Source organism: Acanthaster planci, linkage group LG12, assembly GCF_054643075.1.
Source record: "Acanthaster planci isolate LZ-2023a linkage group LG12, COTS_SCS, whole genome shotgun sequence".
In the NCBI taxonomy this organism is placed as follows: domain Eukaryota; kingdom Metazoa; phylum Echinodermata; class Asteroidea; order Valvatida; family Acanthasteridae; genus Acanthaster; species Acanthaster planci.
Genome location: NC_141788.1, coordinates 5,277,198 through 5,293,257, shown reverse-complemented (window position 1 = coordinate 5,293,257; position 16,060 = coordinate 5,277,198). Strand labels below are relative to the sequence as shown.

At 41.6% G+C, this 16,060-nt stretch overlaps 1 protein-coding gene across 16 annotated transcripts in view; it reads left to right on the top strand.

Moving 5' to 3' along the window:
• LOC110984389 (single-stranded DNA-binding protein 3-like) overlaps positions 1-16,060 on the top strand; it is a 102,956-nt gene that overhangs the window by 74,108 nt on the left and 12,788 nt on the right. For 13 of the 16 annotated variants that reach the window (XM_022244554.2, XM_022244561.2, XM_022244567.2 and 10 more), the window contains 5 exons: positions 2,760-2,783; positions 12,102-12,163; positions 13,272-13,354; positions 14,498-14,534; positions 14,964-14,999. In XM_022244554.2, coding sequence (XP_022100246.1) covers positions 2,760-2,783; positions 12,102-12,163; positions 13,272-13,354; positions 14,498-14,534; positions 14,964-14,999 — 242 coding nt within the window. The remainder of the gene's footprint in view (positions 1-2,759; positions 2,784-12,101; positions 12,164-13,271; positions 13,355-14,497; positions 14,535-14,963; positions 15,000-16,060) is intronic. The other 3 variants (XM_022244562.2, XM_022244558.2, XM_022244555.2) reach the window with 2 other exon arrangements.

Sequence of the window (16,060 nt, the reverse complement as noted above, 5' to 3'; positions counted from 1 at the left end):
CAAATACAACTTAAGTGCTCCGTTTTTTTTTAATGCACCTACACATGTTTTTAAGGACTCACCCAAGATTGATGCAGCTTTGTGCATCATAATGTCTTGTAAACTCTGACCTACCTCATCATCCGAGAGCACATACATGTATAGTGGACGTGAACAAACTCCTACATCGATGTGCATATGCATTACATGCAAACTTTCCCCTCATCTACAGATCATTTTTTTTTTGCATTTAATCTGCAAGAATGCCTTTCATGAGCTTGATATCAAGTTGAACATTATTATGCTCGCATCAAAGGCTGTTGTCAAAATTGCTGCCAAATCTAATTGAGGCATGTTCTTAAGTTCCACATTTCTTGCTAGCTTCACTCGGTGAAGTGCAATTTCCATGCTGGCCTCCCATGACGGGGGTTTCATTCTAAGGGCGAAACTTAAAACGTTTGATACAGAATGTGGAAATTTTATTATACAGCCGCTCCGGTTATGGCTAGAATTTGAGACGAATTGCGGTTTAGCTATCTCCCTCAAGTGTCATTGATCAGATCCTGAGAAAATACTTGCCTGAGTTGAATGCCACCCTGTCCCGTCTTGGAGGGCAGCTCTACCAATGCATTGGCTTTTCAGCAGTGGATAGTGAAGAGATCCGTAAAGTGACCATTTCCAGAACTCCAAAAAGAAGAATGAATTGATGCACGTGGAGCATTGCCAGTGGAGCTTCCTTTGGCTACACGTGTACGCTTAACTGCCTCGCACAGAGATGCATGCACGCTGACTGAGACCCAACACTGTCCCGACACAATGATATTAAATTGACTGTTTGTAGAGTAAATTTGCTCGGATAATTAACATTCACTACCCTCCTCTGGATGTGACAGGTTTAATGAAATGTCCGTGGCCACCGGCCATGTACACAGCTGTACATACTGCACTTCCATGTTACACATTTGTTCATATTTTCCAGTCTCGGCCGTCTGGTTCCCCCCCCCCTCTCTCTCTCGTGCTGTGACTGTCTGTCATGCCCTGGCAGAGCTGACTGGCAATAAAAGACTCTCTGACAAGTGTCACAGCTTTTTATGCTTGATGGCTACACAGATAGTGTGCATCTGCTGCTTGGCAGGAATTGCTCCCTCCCACCATTGGCTGAGAGTTCACCTGTCAGTGCTCAGTGCAAATCTGATTGGCTGGCAGGCCTTGGTGGTGGACCTGGCCGAGTACAGGACATACTCAGCTTAGATTTCATTTATTTTCAAATGCTTCACTTTGCATTGCCTACTATGTTTTATTCATGTGTGCTAAGTTGTAACTGCCGAGAAGGGAAAAGATTTCAGCAGCCAATGAGGGCTGGGAGCAATAGCTGTGTTTTCTTCCATTCACCTCCAACCCATGACATCATCTCGCCCCATTGGAAACACAAGCACATGTTGGTGACAGACCAGCCCTAATTGGATTGGCCGGCAAAGTGGCCGTAAATAGCTGTTTCAGACGTATCTTTTTGCGACTGGTTGATTGGAAATCTCCTTCAATATATTACTCCTTTCATCCCTGCGAGTGGCCGTCAAAGCCCCTTAAGTGCACGCGTGGGTACATTTTTGGTCGTTACCCCAGGAAGATGGTGAATTGGCAGTGCATGTTAAATGGTGTTTTTAGCCATTTGCCGTCCAGTCCACTTCCCTAATGGAGGGTTTTGTTCAGCCATCATAATAGATGACTTAAACCAACCACTGAATGTAAGATTAAGATTTACAGTAAGGTGTTTACTTCAGTCACAAACCATCACTGTGTTTGCACTTAAAGTATTTTTGCGTAAAGGAAATGACGTAAAATTGAGAAGAAGTTATGTGCCATTGACTTTGCATGAAAAATGTTACATAGACTGAGCTTGATGTTGAAATATGAAACCCGATCAAAATCAGTTACATGTACCTTCATGAATAGTCACACGAGTATGAGGCACACTTCCAGGATGAGTGGACCTAAATTGAGTTCATTCACTGAGGTCATTATTCCTGGGAATTCAATATTCATTTTGTACCATATGTTTGCCGTTGGTGAGATCGAAATACACAAAAGGTCATGCATGATGATGATGATAATCGCTCGCTCAGTGCTTGTGAGGATCAAGAAGTGTAGTGTAACTTCTGCAAGCACAAAGATGGCTGTGGAGCCCGATCCCTACAGAGCAGACTTTTCCCACACTTTGGACAAGGGAACCAAATGCATGATACATAGCAGGTTGAAAGTCAAGAGGCATGACAGTACACAGTACTAGTGTACATGTACTAGATTGAGAATCACACACACACAAAAAAACACTCCCTCTCGGATCAGGCTGCATGGCTCAGTGGTTTAGGAGTTCACTAAGGAGTTCACTTTGGAAGTGGTTGGATTCCTACCCGGACCATCTTTCTTGTAATTTTTTCCTCACACTTTTCCAAAGTGTCAGTGAGAAGTTGGAGCTTTTAAAACATTTAAAAATTTGTCAACTGTGAAATATACACAAATTGAGGAAGAGGCTAGGTTGGGTGAATATGTGATACGGAAAAAAAAACATTTGCCGCCAGCCTGAGCCAATCTCATGGAGCTGCTTACAGCACAGATATTTGCTAAAGCACAGGAAAATGTGTAATACTCTTGTATGAAAATGGCTGTTGTGTCTGGCTGGTTCCCGGCACACAAGTTTTACTAAGCAATCACTGCTGCCGAACAGCTTCATGACATTGGGCTCTTGTGGCTGCTGACATTGAGTTTCTTTGTTCCCTCAGGATTTTTCGCTGTCAAAAAGGAAGGTGAGTTGCCAAACATTCCTTGACACTGCTTCCTTTGAGCTTGCTGAATGTCTGAACACACTGCACATGCCTCCTTTTGTTGGGCATTTTGCTGGATAAGAAAATTGTATTCACTAATCCGCAACTGATTTCTCCTCTAACTAAACCTTACTCACTAGTGTTCCATAGAGTGAGTGACAACAATACATCAGAACCCATATGTGAGAAAGTTTTGCCAAGTTACTCATCGACCTCTTGCTAGATTGGGGCTCCTTGCAGTCTCAAAATGGAGTAGTGAGGGGCAATCCACAAACTTTGATATGCTGCCTCAATCACTGCCGTCAGTCTGAGTCAAGTAAATTTGCTGGACACTGGTGCTTGTGAAGTCACAAATACGCTTAAGTTGTCGCTATGTGTCATTTGCATCATGGGGGAAAAAAGGTTGGGGTGGGAAATTGCTTTAATATTTGTGACTGCAATCTACCCGTTTCTGTGTGATCATTGGCAGCCATGCTAATTAGTAAAAATTTGTCAGTTCTTCTTTCAGCTGCATTTCATCGCCTGGCATCCAGTAGTGTCTTGGCATTAAAATAAAACATGTCTACCGCATGGTTTGCATTGTTACAGAGCATGACATGTCCTTTTTTTTTAAAAAAAAGAGATAAAAGGGAGAGAGAGAAAAGTAAAATGCCTTTTAAGTTGTGAACGAAGCATCGTGGATGCTATCACAGTAAGAGGTTTACAAATATTTGGACACGCTTGTGGACTTTCATACGAGCATCATGTACATGAGTGGCTGTTGAAGTGTCAGATTTGTTTGATCAAAGCAAAATCACGCCGTAGGAGCAGCTAATTGCACTGAAGCAGATTTTGTTCCTTTTTATGTTTTCAATCACAGGAGCGCACGTGCACCGAGCAGTGCATCGAGAGCACACGCTGAAGCATGAAAATAACTCGCCACTGCTTGTTGTCAAACACTTGGCCTCCTGTACATGGGAATTTTTTTTTAAGAATTTGTTGACAGTCAAAAGATGCATCATAGATGTAGGACCCGAAAATGTTCTGTCCACAGTTGTTCTAAAATAAGTGCAGGGTTAACATCTGCTGATAACAAAATACCTAGGAATTTGTGCATTTTGCAGGATTACCCACCCTTCTGGTTTCCCTGTCCATAGAGAGATCTATATACATGTACATGTACCATGGAGCTACATTACCTCTCCATTTGCAAATATGTTCTGTTGCAGGTGTTTTTTTTTTTCAAAGATGCATTTTTAGCTTTTCTAGCTTCTCAGTCGATGGAAGTATAGTGCACAGTATTTAACTGTAGTGGGACTGGGAGCGCGTCTACCCTACCCATGTATTTGCATTGCCCACAAGTGCCAGCATCAAATAGTGCTGAGCACTTGTCTTGCAATCAGGCTGCATTTCCTCCTGTGCAGAGGAGACAGCTTGAAATTAACCAGAAACCCTAACCTGAGCACACAGTCCAATTCCTCACAGTCGTCACTGATGGACTTCCAATATAGTTCCGTTGCCGTGGCAACGCAGATAACCCAATTCCGGATTGCTTATTCTCGTTTTGCTAATTGGGAACTTCTGGCTCTCAGTCTGTCCATTTTGATTGTTCCCTGAAACCGAGTAGATGAGTGCATTGATGTTCCCTAGACTGAAGTGTTAACGCACTGGCCCTTTGAGAGGAAAAACGTGCCCCTTCTTATTCAGCTGAAAACATTTCATCCTAATCATTTTAGACACACGTGTTCACTTGCCAAAGAAACGACAACCCATACACATTTTGGAATGCATTTCTACCAAAAATTGCTGAATTGTGAACCGGAGAAAGCCTTACAAGTGGGGAACTGCGGCACCACTTGTACCAAGAATCTGAACGGACACGAAGAATTTGTATTGTTCTCTGCTCAGTGAAGGTATTTTGTGTTGCACACGGAAGAGAGTTCAGCTTTTACTGTTCATGCCATTTGTTTGTAAGAGAGGCTTCTAGATTTGCATGTACTTACTGCCTGTGATATCATCTCAGAACACTGCACCATCACCTCCCACTCTTGAAGTCGACCCTCAGAGAGAATTGTCAATTTGCCAGGCTCAAAAACGAGACGCTGTGAGAGAGAGAGAGAGCACGAGAGCGATAGCAGGAGTCTGCCGCACTTGGGCCTGCAGTGTGCAGAGTGTTGTTGATGTTGCCGCTGCCCAGCATACTGTGTAGTAGTGGTGGTGTGTGTGTCACAGATTTGCAATTGCCTCGCAATTGGCTGTTATGCTGGCATGCCTTAAGAGGGCAATATAACAAACGAGGCACGATCTGTCACTGGCAGTCCGAGGCTGATCTCCCGGGCTTGGCATGTGTTATTTCAGAACTGTGTGGCTGTCCGGGGCCAACTATAATCAGGCATCTTAAGTGAGTGTGCAAGGGGGGACGGTGAGCCTTGGGGGGAGGAGGGGAGGGATAGAAAGAGAGAAAAACCAGGGCCTTGTATTATTACCAATCAAGAAATAGGATTGGGGGAGTTATTAGTGTGGCATAAAGGATCCTCCTGGGACCTCATTATACATGGAACATACCTATATCTGTGAAGGAGTCTACATGCTCAGCACTCACTGACCCTCCTATCAACTTTTTTTTTCCCTGCTTGTGCCCATTGTACATTCCATCCAAGCCCTTTAACTCAAGTATCCTTTCAGGGAGGCACAAAAAACCTGCAAATTACTTCTTCTGCCCTTGTGTCTCCTCAGATCCCAACGTGGAGGACAGGGTGATATTGAAGCTGTTTGTCACGTGGGGACCATTTTCGTCTATTGATGCCTTCTCTTTATCCGGCCAGCTATTAAATATCTTCCCTCCTGTTTTGAAAAAAAAAGGAACTTTATTCATTCATGATGGTCTTAAGTGCCTGTGTGCTGTAAACTGGGTATGGGGGGGTGGGTTGAGATGGTGAGGCTGACTAATAGGCATGGAGTCGTGTTTTGAGAATGGCTTCCTGCTCTCAAACGGGCAGGTGTGAGTTTCCCCCAAACCACTTTGGCTTCATCGACTGGCGAAAGTAAAGCAGGGTGATTAACCCCATAAATATTTATAAGTTGAATCCAGTTACCGCCTGGAAACCACTCAACTGTAAAAGGAATGGTTTGGAGATGATTACCTTCATGAATATTTATGAGTTGACCCTAGCCATTTGCTTTTTTTCTCTGTGTTTTGCCCATCTATAAATCAGATGCCCACGTTCAAGGAATGATTTTAAAGATGGCTACAAACACAGTAGCATGATAGGGGAGGAAAATTATAATAAGACTTGACTCTTTGCAAGCATAATGAAGTTTCTCTAGTGAGATTTGAAGCTTTCCCTTGGAGATAGCAAGTAAACTAGATAGATTTGCGGTAGCACCATGGAGAGATCTCTTTTTTTTGAGAACGTGGGGTTCTGAAAAGAACAGGACCTTTTCAGAAATCCACATACTCAAAAAAGAGATCTTGCAAAAAGAGATATATCCATTGTGCTACCGCAAACCTATCCAGTGTTTCTAGTGCTGAAAGAAAGTGTGTTTTTGGCAAAGAATGAAAAAAATGCAGTGTGTCTGGTTAAAAAAATAAATCAGGAGAAATCATGAGATTAACGGTCTAACATTTTCTGCCACCGTTTTTCTTTCTAAACCTGTCTATGACTTGAATGTTACCGTTTTCCCAGCCATTGATGAAACTGACCTCTGAGAAAGACATGTCTCAGATTTTCCGGCTTCAACATTGCGTAGGAGAACAGTGAAACCAGCAATAAGACTTCACTTGTCCCAAAAAAAAATCCCCTCCCATTCAAGAAGTAATTTCCAATCCATCAACTGCGCCACCTCCTGCCTGATGAATCTCATTTGGGGTTGGAGATCTGATTGTATTCCTGGCCTTGGACAATGTTTTGAACACTTGGTTGCTCGGATTGGTGGTTTCTAGATAGATCCTTTTGGAGGTGTCACATGTTTGCTTAAGTTGATTGCTTAATAATGAGATTTTAAAGGTGCAAGTCTGGTGGTGAAAGGCATTTGTCCTGAGTTTCCTGTGTGGAAAACTCCAACTTAGATCATAGACTTCATGAGCGAGTGGGCTCTTTACTCACTTTGGAATGGGTCAGCTGTTGATTCCTGATAGTGTCATCTGGCACTTCCCCACAATACTGACCATCATGATGTACAGTACCTCCTTTGGTCAGAGGGTTGGTGTTTTGTCTTACAAAGGATGTACCCTGACTAGTCAAGTTATTGCTTTCTTGATATTAGTGACAGTGTTCGTGATTTTTTTTTTTTTTAGTCTCTGCCTTAACCTTGTGTACGTGACCTGTTCCGTTTTTCTTGGTCACATTTTTCTGGAAAGAGAGAGTTGATAAAGATGTATTTGAAAACACAATCTGCAAGGGTTTGTTTTGATTTGTGGCCATGCCATCTTTGCCACAGGCATTAAAAACAGTCTGTTTTAGGGATATAAATGTTCCCTCAAGAGGACTTCGTGTCTCACGTTTCAATTGATTAAAAACAAAATGAAACAAAAACGAAAGAAGTGGGTGATTTCACACAAGGACTAGGAATCACACGTTGCAAACTTAAAAGAGAGAACCCCTCTGCAAGTGATGAATTGAAAATACTCGGTATCAATGACTGGACTAGTGCAACTGTGACAGGTTGGGCTAATAGATAGTTAGACGTGAAGCTTAGTACATCGATATGTGGAGGCTTGTCAAAAACCAACTCGCAGCATTTTTATTTGTCCAGTTTTGCCAAAGTAGACCTGGATTTTTTTGGTCTTGAGCAATCATGGACTGAGCAAGTCTACTGATGCAGGTGTAATATTAAACCAATTTTGCATCTTAAGAAAAGGGAGAGGGAGAAACAGAGACAGCAGGGACAGATATTGAATTTCAGGCGATTCAGAGCACCGGACAAAATTAATCCATAAAAAGCTGGACGTAAATTGAATCATGACTGCGATATTAACAAATGGGCCTTGCACCGAAACAGGATTTGGCCACGCAGGATAATACATTGAGGAAAGGGTATCCCTTGCACTTCTGGCTGTGGGGGGTGTTATGTTATATTCGTACTGGGGGAGGGGAAATATTAGTACTAAGGATGATCTGCCCCCCCTTCCTTCCTTCCCCCTAAGATCTACCGTTGTTATTATCGCTGCAATCATAACAACTTACAAGAGCAATTTAAATAGCCGAAATTCCTGGAAATACCTTTAGGCAAGAAAATGTTGATTACTCATGTACAATTAGAGCTGCTGTCCCTTATCTCCATCATGTGGACCCTATTTTCCCCACAGTACAGCAAAAAAATCACATTAAAATGAGTGGAAAACACAGACAGTAACACCGCTAATGACCAGATGCATACGTAGATGTTTTTATCTTGACAAAAACTACTCGAAGTTAAACAGGTTTGCAAAAAGAGTTGTAAATTTTGGTATGTAAAAACTGAATGTTAAGCGTCACTTTTGTTCTTATTCAAAGAAGTGTGTTCAGTATTTTAACTACACGTGGGGACATGTTTGCAGTGCAGGAAAGAATAAAAGTTCATTGACATTCAAAAGCAATTAGCTTTGCTTCAAATCGGGGAGAAGAGAAGCAATCAAAGCTGAAACACCTTTGTCAGTGCTTATCCGTCACTTCATGCCCAGCTCCTTCATGCACAATATGACAGTGCAAAAGTCTTACCCTGGTCACTTCCAGTGAAATGTTTAATTCAGACAGCTGTGCTGATGTGGTCACCCCCCCCCTTAAAAATGACTAGGTTTCAAGGGAGGAGATTGCATTGTCAAGTGTGGTTAGCGTCAGACCTAGGTTGGAAGTAGCAGGAAAAATTGCTGTTCAAAAACAAGTTTGGCTGCCCAGAGCTTCAATGTACAGTGTACATGTGTTTTCACAGATTGGTTGGTGTATGGATAATTCTGACGTCAGACAGTAGTGCTTTGTTGTGCTGGTGCAAGATTTGGGGAAAAATATTGACCCTGAAATTTAAGCTTGGGGGAAAATGAAATGCCTGTCGAAACTGTCCCTTTAAAATGACAATTATCTCATAAAAACTCTGCAGGCCCTGCCAGCAAATCATATCCGTGTTGGAAGTTCCATTGTGGAAATGAGGGGCCCCCCAAATTAATCTCTGTGTCGTGATTCAGGACAATGGCTGGATGGAGATTGAAAAAGATGAGGTAAACGGGCAAAATTGAATGCTGAGCAAAATAATAATGCATTAATTTGATGGAATTGCTTCACAGGACGAGGCCCAGAGTGCAGAACTTTATTCGCTGCGCGCACGAGATGAGTTTTTCCTTATTCGTTCAGGTGACTCAGCGGATAATGGAATGGAGGAATCTAAATCGACATCACTACTGACAGGACTCGCACTTGACATGCCACAAAATTACACCTTTCAGCTTGTTACCAGAAATTCTCGAGACAGTTTTTGTAGTGAGGTTACATGAATACAATGTGTAATGATTTTTTAGCAAAGGCATATTTTTTTATCCATTTACTACTAGATTAGCTTTCCACTCAAGAGGGATGTTGAAGGTTTCTCAAATCAAACTACGGCGGGACAAAGGTGACTTTGGCAAATTACAAATTGTCAAAGGAGGTCAACAAGCCTTTTTTCAAGCATTTCTTTTGCATTGCAGGTGTGGGGATTTTTTCCAGTGACAGGTGTGATTCTGATGGTTTTTACCAAAAGTCTTTCTTATCCACAGTTTTTTCTAAAATCTGTTGGTTCTCGTATGCCGTGAGCTTTCCCATTGTAGCACAGAAAGGCACACCTGTCATTATTGATCCTTGAAAGTTTTGTTTCACCCTAATGTAGTGTCATAGCGGCTTAATACAGTCTGCAAAGTCTCTATGAAATTGTTTTGAAGCTCATCCAGAAGCCAATCCTGAAATTTTTTCGCATTCCTGCAGAAATAACTTAATCATGGCGGTTGACACGGACAGCATATGTCCGTCTCCCTGGCCACTACTCACTGTCAGTATTACGCCCTTAGGGCCACTTGTTCTTGCATCAACTCTGCAATAAAAGTGTGTTTTCATCCCCAGCAAAACACCTGCCGTAATGAAAAACCCAGGGAAGGGGGGGGGGAATCAGGTAGCCCTTAAAAGCTTTAAATACAAGCGAGCAATTGGAAATGTTTGTGTGACTGTTGAAAATAAAAAGAGGACCATGGTAAATGGAGAGAAATGGTAGTGCTTGCCAAGGGGCGAGGGTATCTGTTACCGGATTGAGCAAGCAGTAGAGGGTTAAAAACTAGATTGAAAAGGGGGGGGGTGGTCTCAAGACTGTTGATGTTGATGGCGAGAGTGATGTGGTTCTAATGGAAAGATTGATCACAGGGTCTCCATGTGCAGAACATTGATTTTGTGGCTCCCCGGTTGTCAGATGGGCTGGGGTGTCCATTTTTAGTTGGTCCATCAGTTGGCAAAGTTGTTCGCATCATCTATCTTCTCTTTCAGGGTCACAAACTCCTCGGATGTCATTTTGTTTTTGCAGCGAAGGGGCTTTGAATAAATCAATGATTTTTTTTGGGGGGGATTGGTTTTTCATTTCCTCGGTTGTTGACGTGTGGGATCTCAAGCCCCCTTCGTTTTTCCCCCTTGTTTTTCTTTTTTAAATGAAATTAATTGCATATCATTTGATTCCGGCAGTGGCACTGGACGTGAAATTGAATCCTTTGATTAATTTGGCTCGGCTGTCTTGGCTTTAGGGATGCAGTTGTTGCTCTCAAGTTCCGAGAGGATACTAGGTCAGCACCCTGCCCCTCTCACTACACTGCGTCCTCTCTTCTCACATTGTCCGGATTTGAAAGAACATTCTTGTCCCTTCACATTTGAACATTTGTACTGGGCATTGTCCATTAATATATGATCAAATACACCTTACAATATAAAACAATACAACCACTGGGCATATGTCTAAAATAAACATCAAAATTATAGGCATGTCAAACCATATAAAATTATTCAATTGAATTCCAAAAACCATAACTATCAATTTAAATATGCATAGATGTATTTTCAGGTGAAGCAGCTTTGACAGATGTGGAGTCTTGAACTTCACAGCAGATTTAGAAATTTTCAGCAGCTGTCACTTTCATTCTGTCCCTGTTCCCCTAGCTAGCGGGATAACTCAATGTAATCTGTGGTCTTCTGTAAGAACTTCTGTACAGTTGATGGAAGTTGATTTGTTCTGTTGCCCACACATCAATGGCTTGAAGGGCAAATACATTTTTATTTATTGCCTGCATCCTGTTTTTTTAATCCAGTTTTACTTGTCAGTGGGTATAATTATCTTAGCACAGAATGAGGCTTAACAAGGGAATGTGAAGAGTTGGAAACATTTGTTATAACATTTCCTCACATATAATGTTCAAATAGTAATCTGCTTCATCTCATCTTGAATAAAAGCCCTCAGCAGTTGAACTGCCTAAACTCCATAATCCAACAACAATCATATGATTTCACACCCCCCCCAAACTGTTCCCACCTGCAGGGCCAAATCCCCCTCCCCCCATGGGTTGTCATGGCTCTCCAGTTCCCTCTGTAGGGTATGCTTGCTTTTCCTATTTCAAGATAGCCATCACCAGATTTCGTGCACAACTTCCATTAGGGGGATTCTTTCTTCGCGTGATTGCCATATCGGCAATATCTCGGTCCTCTCTTGACTCGCGTTGGAATATTTATGAAGCTTTGCAGAGATTTGTCCTATCAGGAAATGTCAGTCTTGCTATATTCAGCTGCTGTTTTTCACGTTTTTTCCTTTTTTTTCTGTTTTGGCTCGTTAGTAGACACAAGAGTCCACTTGGTTTGAGCCATCGAGGGCTTGTGTACATTATAATTTGTTCAATCAAATACACAGTATGGTCCAGGCATTTGAATGCGCAAATAGTTGTTTCTTGATCTGTGAGTCTGTGTTGTTTGCAACTGTGCTGTAGGTCTCTAAGAACTCATGCCTATTAATTTCAAATTAATATTTAGCAAACTATTGCCAAAATACATGTACATGTATGCATCACCTTCATTCATTTGCTGGTTTTTTGCAGATAAAAAGAGGTAAAAATTGAGTGCTGTTTTTAGATGTCTGTGACATTGTTCCACCTTATTTGTTTCAAAATCTTTCCTTTCTTGGTTGAGTTGTGCAGAGCAGCATTTGCCTATTCAGGCTTCTGGGAATAACCATCCAAAAATCAGTTCTGTGTGTAAGGTTTGTTCTTTTTTTGAAATTAAATGTGGTAGCCATTTTACTCATACAACCTACATATCTTTGCTACGTCTTGTCCCTTGTCCCCCCTTGCAGGTCATCCAAGCATGGGAGGCCCAATGCCCAGAATGAACCACCCACGGATGCCAATGCAACCGGTAAGTGAGCCAAGGTGATGTTGTTCCTTGCTTCAAGGTTATGACTTTTTTCAGTGTTTTGAAGAGAAGTAGTTTCCCATTGTGTCTCTAGACTTGAATCACATCTGACTTAAGTTGCTCTTCCCAAGTCAGTCATCCCTTCAGCCTTTTCGCACTATACAGTCATCGCGCTCGGCCCGGCAGCTTGCATAAACTTTATAAAGTGCCCTCGTTTGATAGCCTTTACTGTACAGTGTGTGTCGTGCATCACCACTCAGTAAGTCCGACTTGACAGATAAGCCAATCAGACCCCTCATCAGTAATATGTAGTTGTTCATAATTGCATATGAACGACATGATTTGCGTAATGTATAGGGAATTTCCACCAATCAACGTAGTCAGTATGAACGGCGTAAAAACAAATCCAGCAATCTGATTGGCTGCTACCCTTGTTTGGTAGTTGAGCCCATTAGCTGTGTACAAACAGTTGGCAGATTCATCAAGTCGGAATTTCTGAACTGAACTCATAGTAACAAGTGGACACAAGAGGGCGCAAAGCAAGTAACTGTACGCGGTCTCTATATATATTCAAAGCATAAACGAAGACGTCACAGAGATCCCAACATGAGTCAAGTCTATTGTGTCTCATGTTCTAAGTAATTGAAACAACATAAAAATAATCAAATCAAGGGAGAGGAGAGTCATAGGCTATTTATTTCTTGTGTAAGTATGGACTTTTCATATCTGTGGACTATTGTGGTATTTAAAATTGTCAAGTACTGAAAGATAAAGTTTCCATTTGTGAATTGCATTCTGATTGAAGACCTAAACAAACAAGAAACAATTAAGTATTCACTCTTGTTAGTCATTTTAGGAAAAGTGGTCATCTGTTTTTCATGCATGTTCTTAGACCGTATAAATACACGTACCAGTGGGAGAAGTTACTCCATCTGAATGTGAAGAATGCAGACTTTGTTGCAACCTGAGTGTGAAGCCCCATGAAAACTGATTCGTAACAGTTTTGCATCTAGTTACTTAATACTGCAGTGGTGAATGGAAGGGGAACCAGTGAGTGTGATGCATATCATTTTTGATCATTGTCAACATTTTTGTACCTCCCCCCCCACAGAATGGCTCCTTCTCCCCACAGAACTACGGTGGTGGCATGAGACCGCCCCCTGGCTCAATGCCGGGCGGGATGCCCTTACCTATGTAAGTACATGTATATCTCACTTCTGAGTGAGGAAGGTTTTCAACTGAGTTTTACCGAGTGCTAAAGCATGGGTTATGTGCTCAAGCATGCCCTCTCTGGTGAGAGGGAGAGAGGGTATGGACTGGCAAGTGGATGTCGTCATCACTGTGTCCGGTGATGAGGTCCGTGGTCCGTGGTCACGGTGTGAATCAACTGGGTGTTTTCAAGAGTAATACATTCATGGATAGTGGCCGCCAGTGGCTTCCATACTGCACAACTGTTTTACAACTCTAGCTGGAGGTGTGATTTTCAGACCTGACCTTTATGGTCATACACATTCCACACGCCACATGCTATGAATGCACTGGGTAACATAGCAAAGTCCATATTGTGTCGGAAAGTTTGAGCTGAGACCCGCAGGGACATTTGTGCCTACAAAAGCCACATGTTCAGTTTAGTGGCTGCAGCTGCTGGCCATTGTCATATGTTTTCCTGCTAGCCACAGCCGCGATGTTCTTGTGAAGCCTGTGCAGCATTCGGCAGTCCTGATAAAGAATCAAATCCTTTAACATTGCAACTATGGCTGTAGTCACCATCAGGAGAAAGCTAGCACTTAATTGTCAAGACCATTTACACCTTAACAGAGCTGGTTTTATTTGATGTTTGACTCAGTATGACATCCTGATGAAAGGTAACATAATGGGAATCAAGTTGAGTTATATGGGGCAAGATTTGTTTTATGGCCATTTTAATAATTACGTACAGTATGTAGTAATTGGAAATTAACAAGGGGAACGGACAAATGTGGGGAAAGAATTCATTCCCATGCTCGTTGACATTTCACAAGGTGTGGAAATCTTTTCCCACTGAGAAAAGACGTGAAATCCTTTTTCCAATGTGTGGAAAGGTGTGAAATCTTGCCCCATCACAGGACATTATTTTCATGTTTTGTAAAATGAAAAATTTCCCATGGAGAGAAAAAGTGTACCAAGAATTTCCCTTTCCCAGGTCAACTTTTAGTTGTATTGCACTGTAATGGGTTGGGTCTGAGTGGGTGTTATTGTTTATTTCTGCAGACTAAGTTCATTTTTTGTATGAAGTACGGGTAGTCCGAGTGTTGGGGCTGTTGCTATAAATGGTTTTTGTTTTCCTCTCATTTTCAGGCCGGGAGGAAGACCATGGAATCCAAACACATCAACGGTATGATGAAGTTTTTTTTTGGGGGGGGGTAATTGTTTTCTTTCACACAGCAGACTTGCCTAAGACACAACTGCTTAGAAAGTTCCAAATTTGGCTCCAACTTGAGGAATTGAGAAAAAGACATATTTGGTGATTTTGTATGATTAAGGTCAAATGAAACGTCAACCAACTTTCAAACAAATGTGCAACAGAATTGAACTAGAAGTACAGCAATGTTTGCTGCCTGCTGTACAGTCTTTATACTAAATAATTCATTTCTCATACTCAGTAACTCATTTCACCATCATTTCCTTGAAGGAACAGACATGTTAAATTTGAAAGAAAAGATGTAAAATAGTTCTGTTAAAAAAATTTCTTTAGAAATAAAGATTTCAATACACTAAAACCTTTAATTATGAAACATTTCACGGAACTGTGTTTTAAATGTAGGTAAACTATTCCCGAGCGTCACCAGGTGGTTTTGTTGTAAGTAATTTCTGTCAAGACAAAGAAAATAGAACAAAAGAGTCTGTGTATTGTAATTCTAAATAGTTTGAGGTTTGATCATGGCTTATTTCAACGCCTTGTTGGTGATGACTTGTAAATGTGCTACAAAGTCTGGAACAAACCTCAAAGTCTGTCGTAGATCCTACCAATTCATTGTTGAATGTACACACCCTTGCTTTAAAACTGCATAGTATTTTAGTTTTCATTGAGATCTGTGTGTGTTGCATGATCTGCAAAAATTCCCAAAATAAAAGCTGTCTAGTAGACTTCATTAGTTATTGTAATATTTGCACTCTCAGTATGGGTCTTAACTTAAGATTTCTGCTTTGTTGTGGTCACTTGACTGGGGCTGGATATCAAGAAATTTCAAGCCGTTGTGAGCCAGAATGTTGGAATTCTCACGGCAAGCTTTGCCTAGTTTGGGTTCCAAGACCTCTAAGTTGTTTATTACGTGACAAAATCATCACACGTACACTGTTACAGGGAGCTAACACCTAACGAATTGCTATCACAGGAAGGTCTTGGAACTTCCAAAACGAAGCATTTCCATGTTCTTTGGCACTAAATACGTCAGGCTTGGTCTGTCTCATTGGCAGTCTCATTATCAGTGTGCGCTCCCATCACATCATGAGTTGGTGTTTTCTCAAGTTTCACCGCCTGGCTGCATGATTGTTGGACTTTCATTACTTTGACCCTTGAACTCTCTGGGCATTTATTTTTGAATAGACAGGGGTTTTTCTGAAGCCTTGAAAACCAAGCATTGCTGTGGCATGTTCTCCTGTACATTTACATGTGATACATTTTCTGGTTCCATGCAAAGTAACAGTGGATGTGCCTTGCAGTCCTGAATAGATCCAAATACTTTTGAAAATCTGGTGTGGGATTTTGGGCTGATTCGAGAGCAGCATTTGAACCCTGACAGTATAGAAATTAGATTCTGAGATAGAAATTCACATTACATGTCATGGGTCAAGAGTGGACAACCCATGTTACGCACAGGCTTTACTCATTGTGAATACATATTTGAGTGAACTGTACAG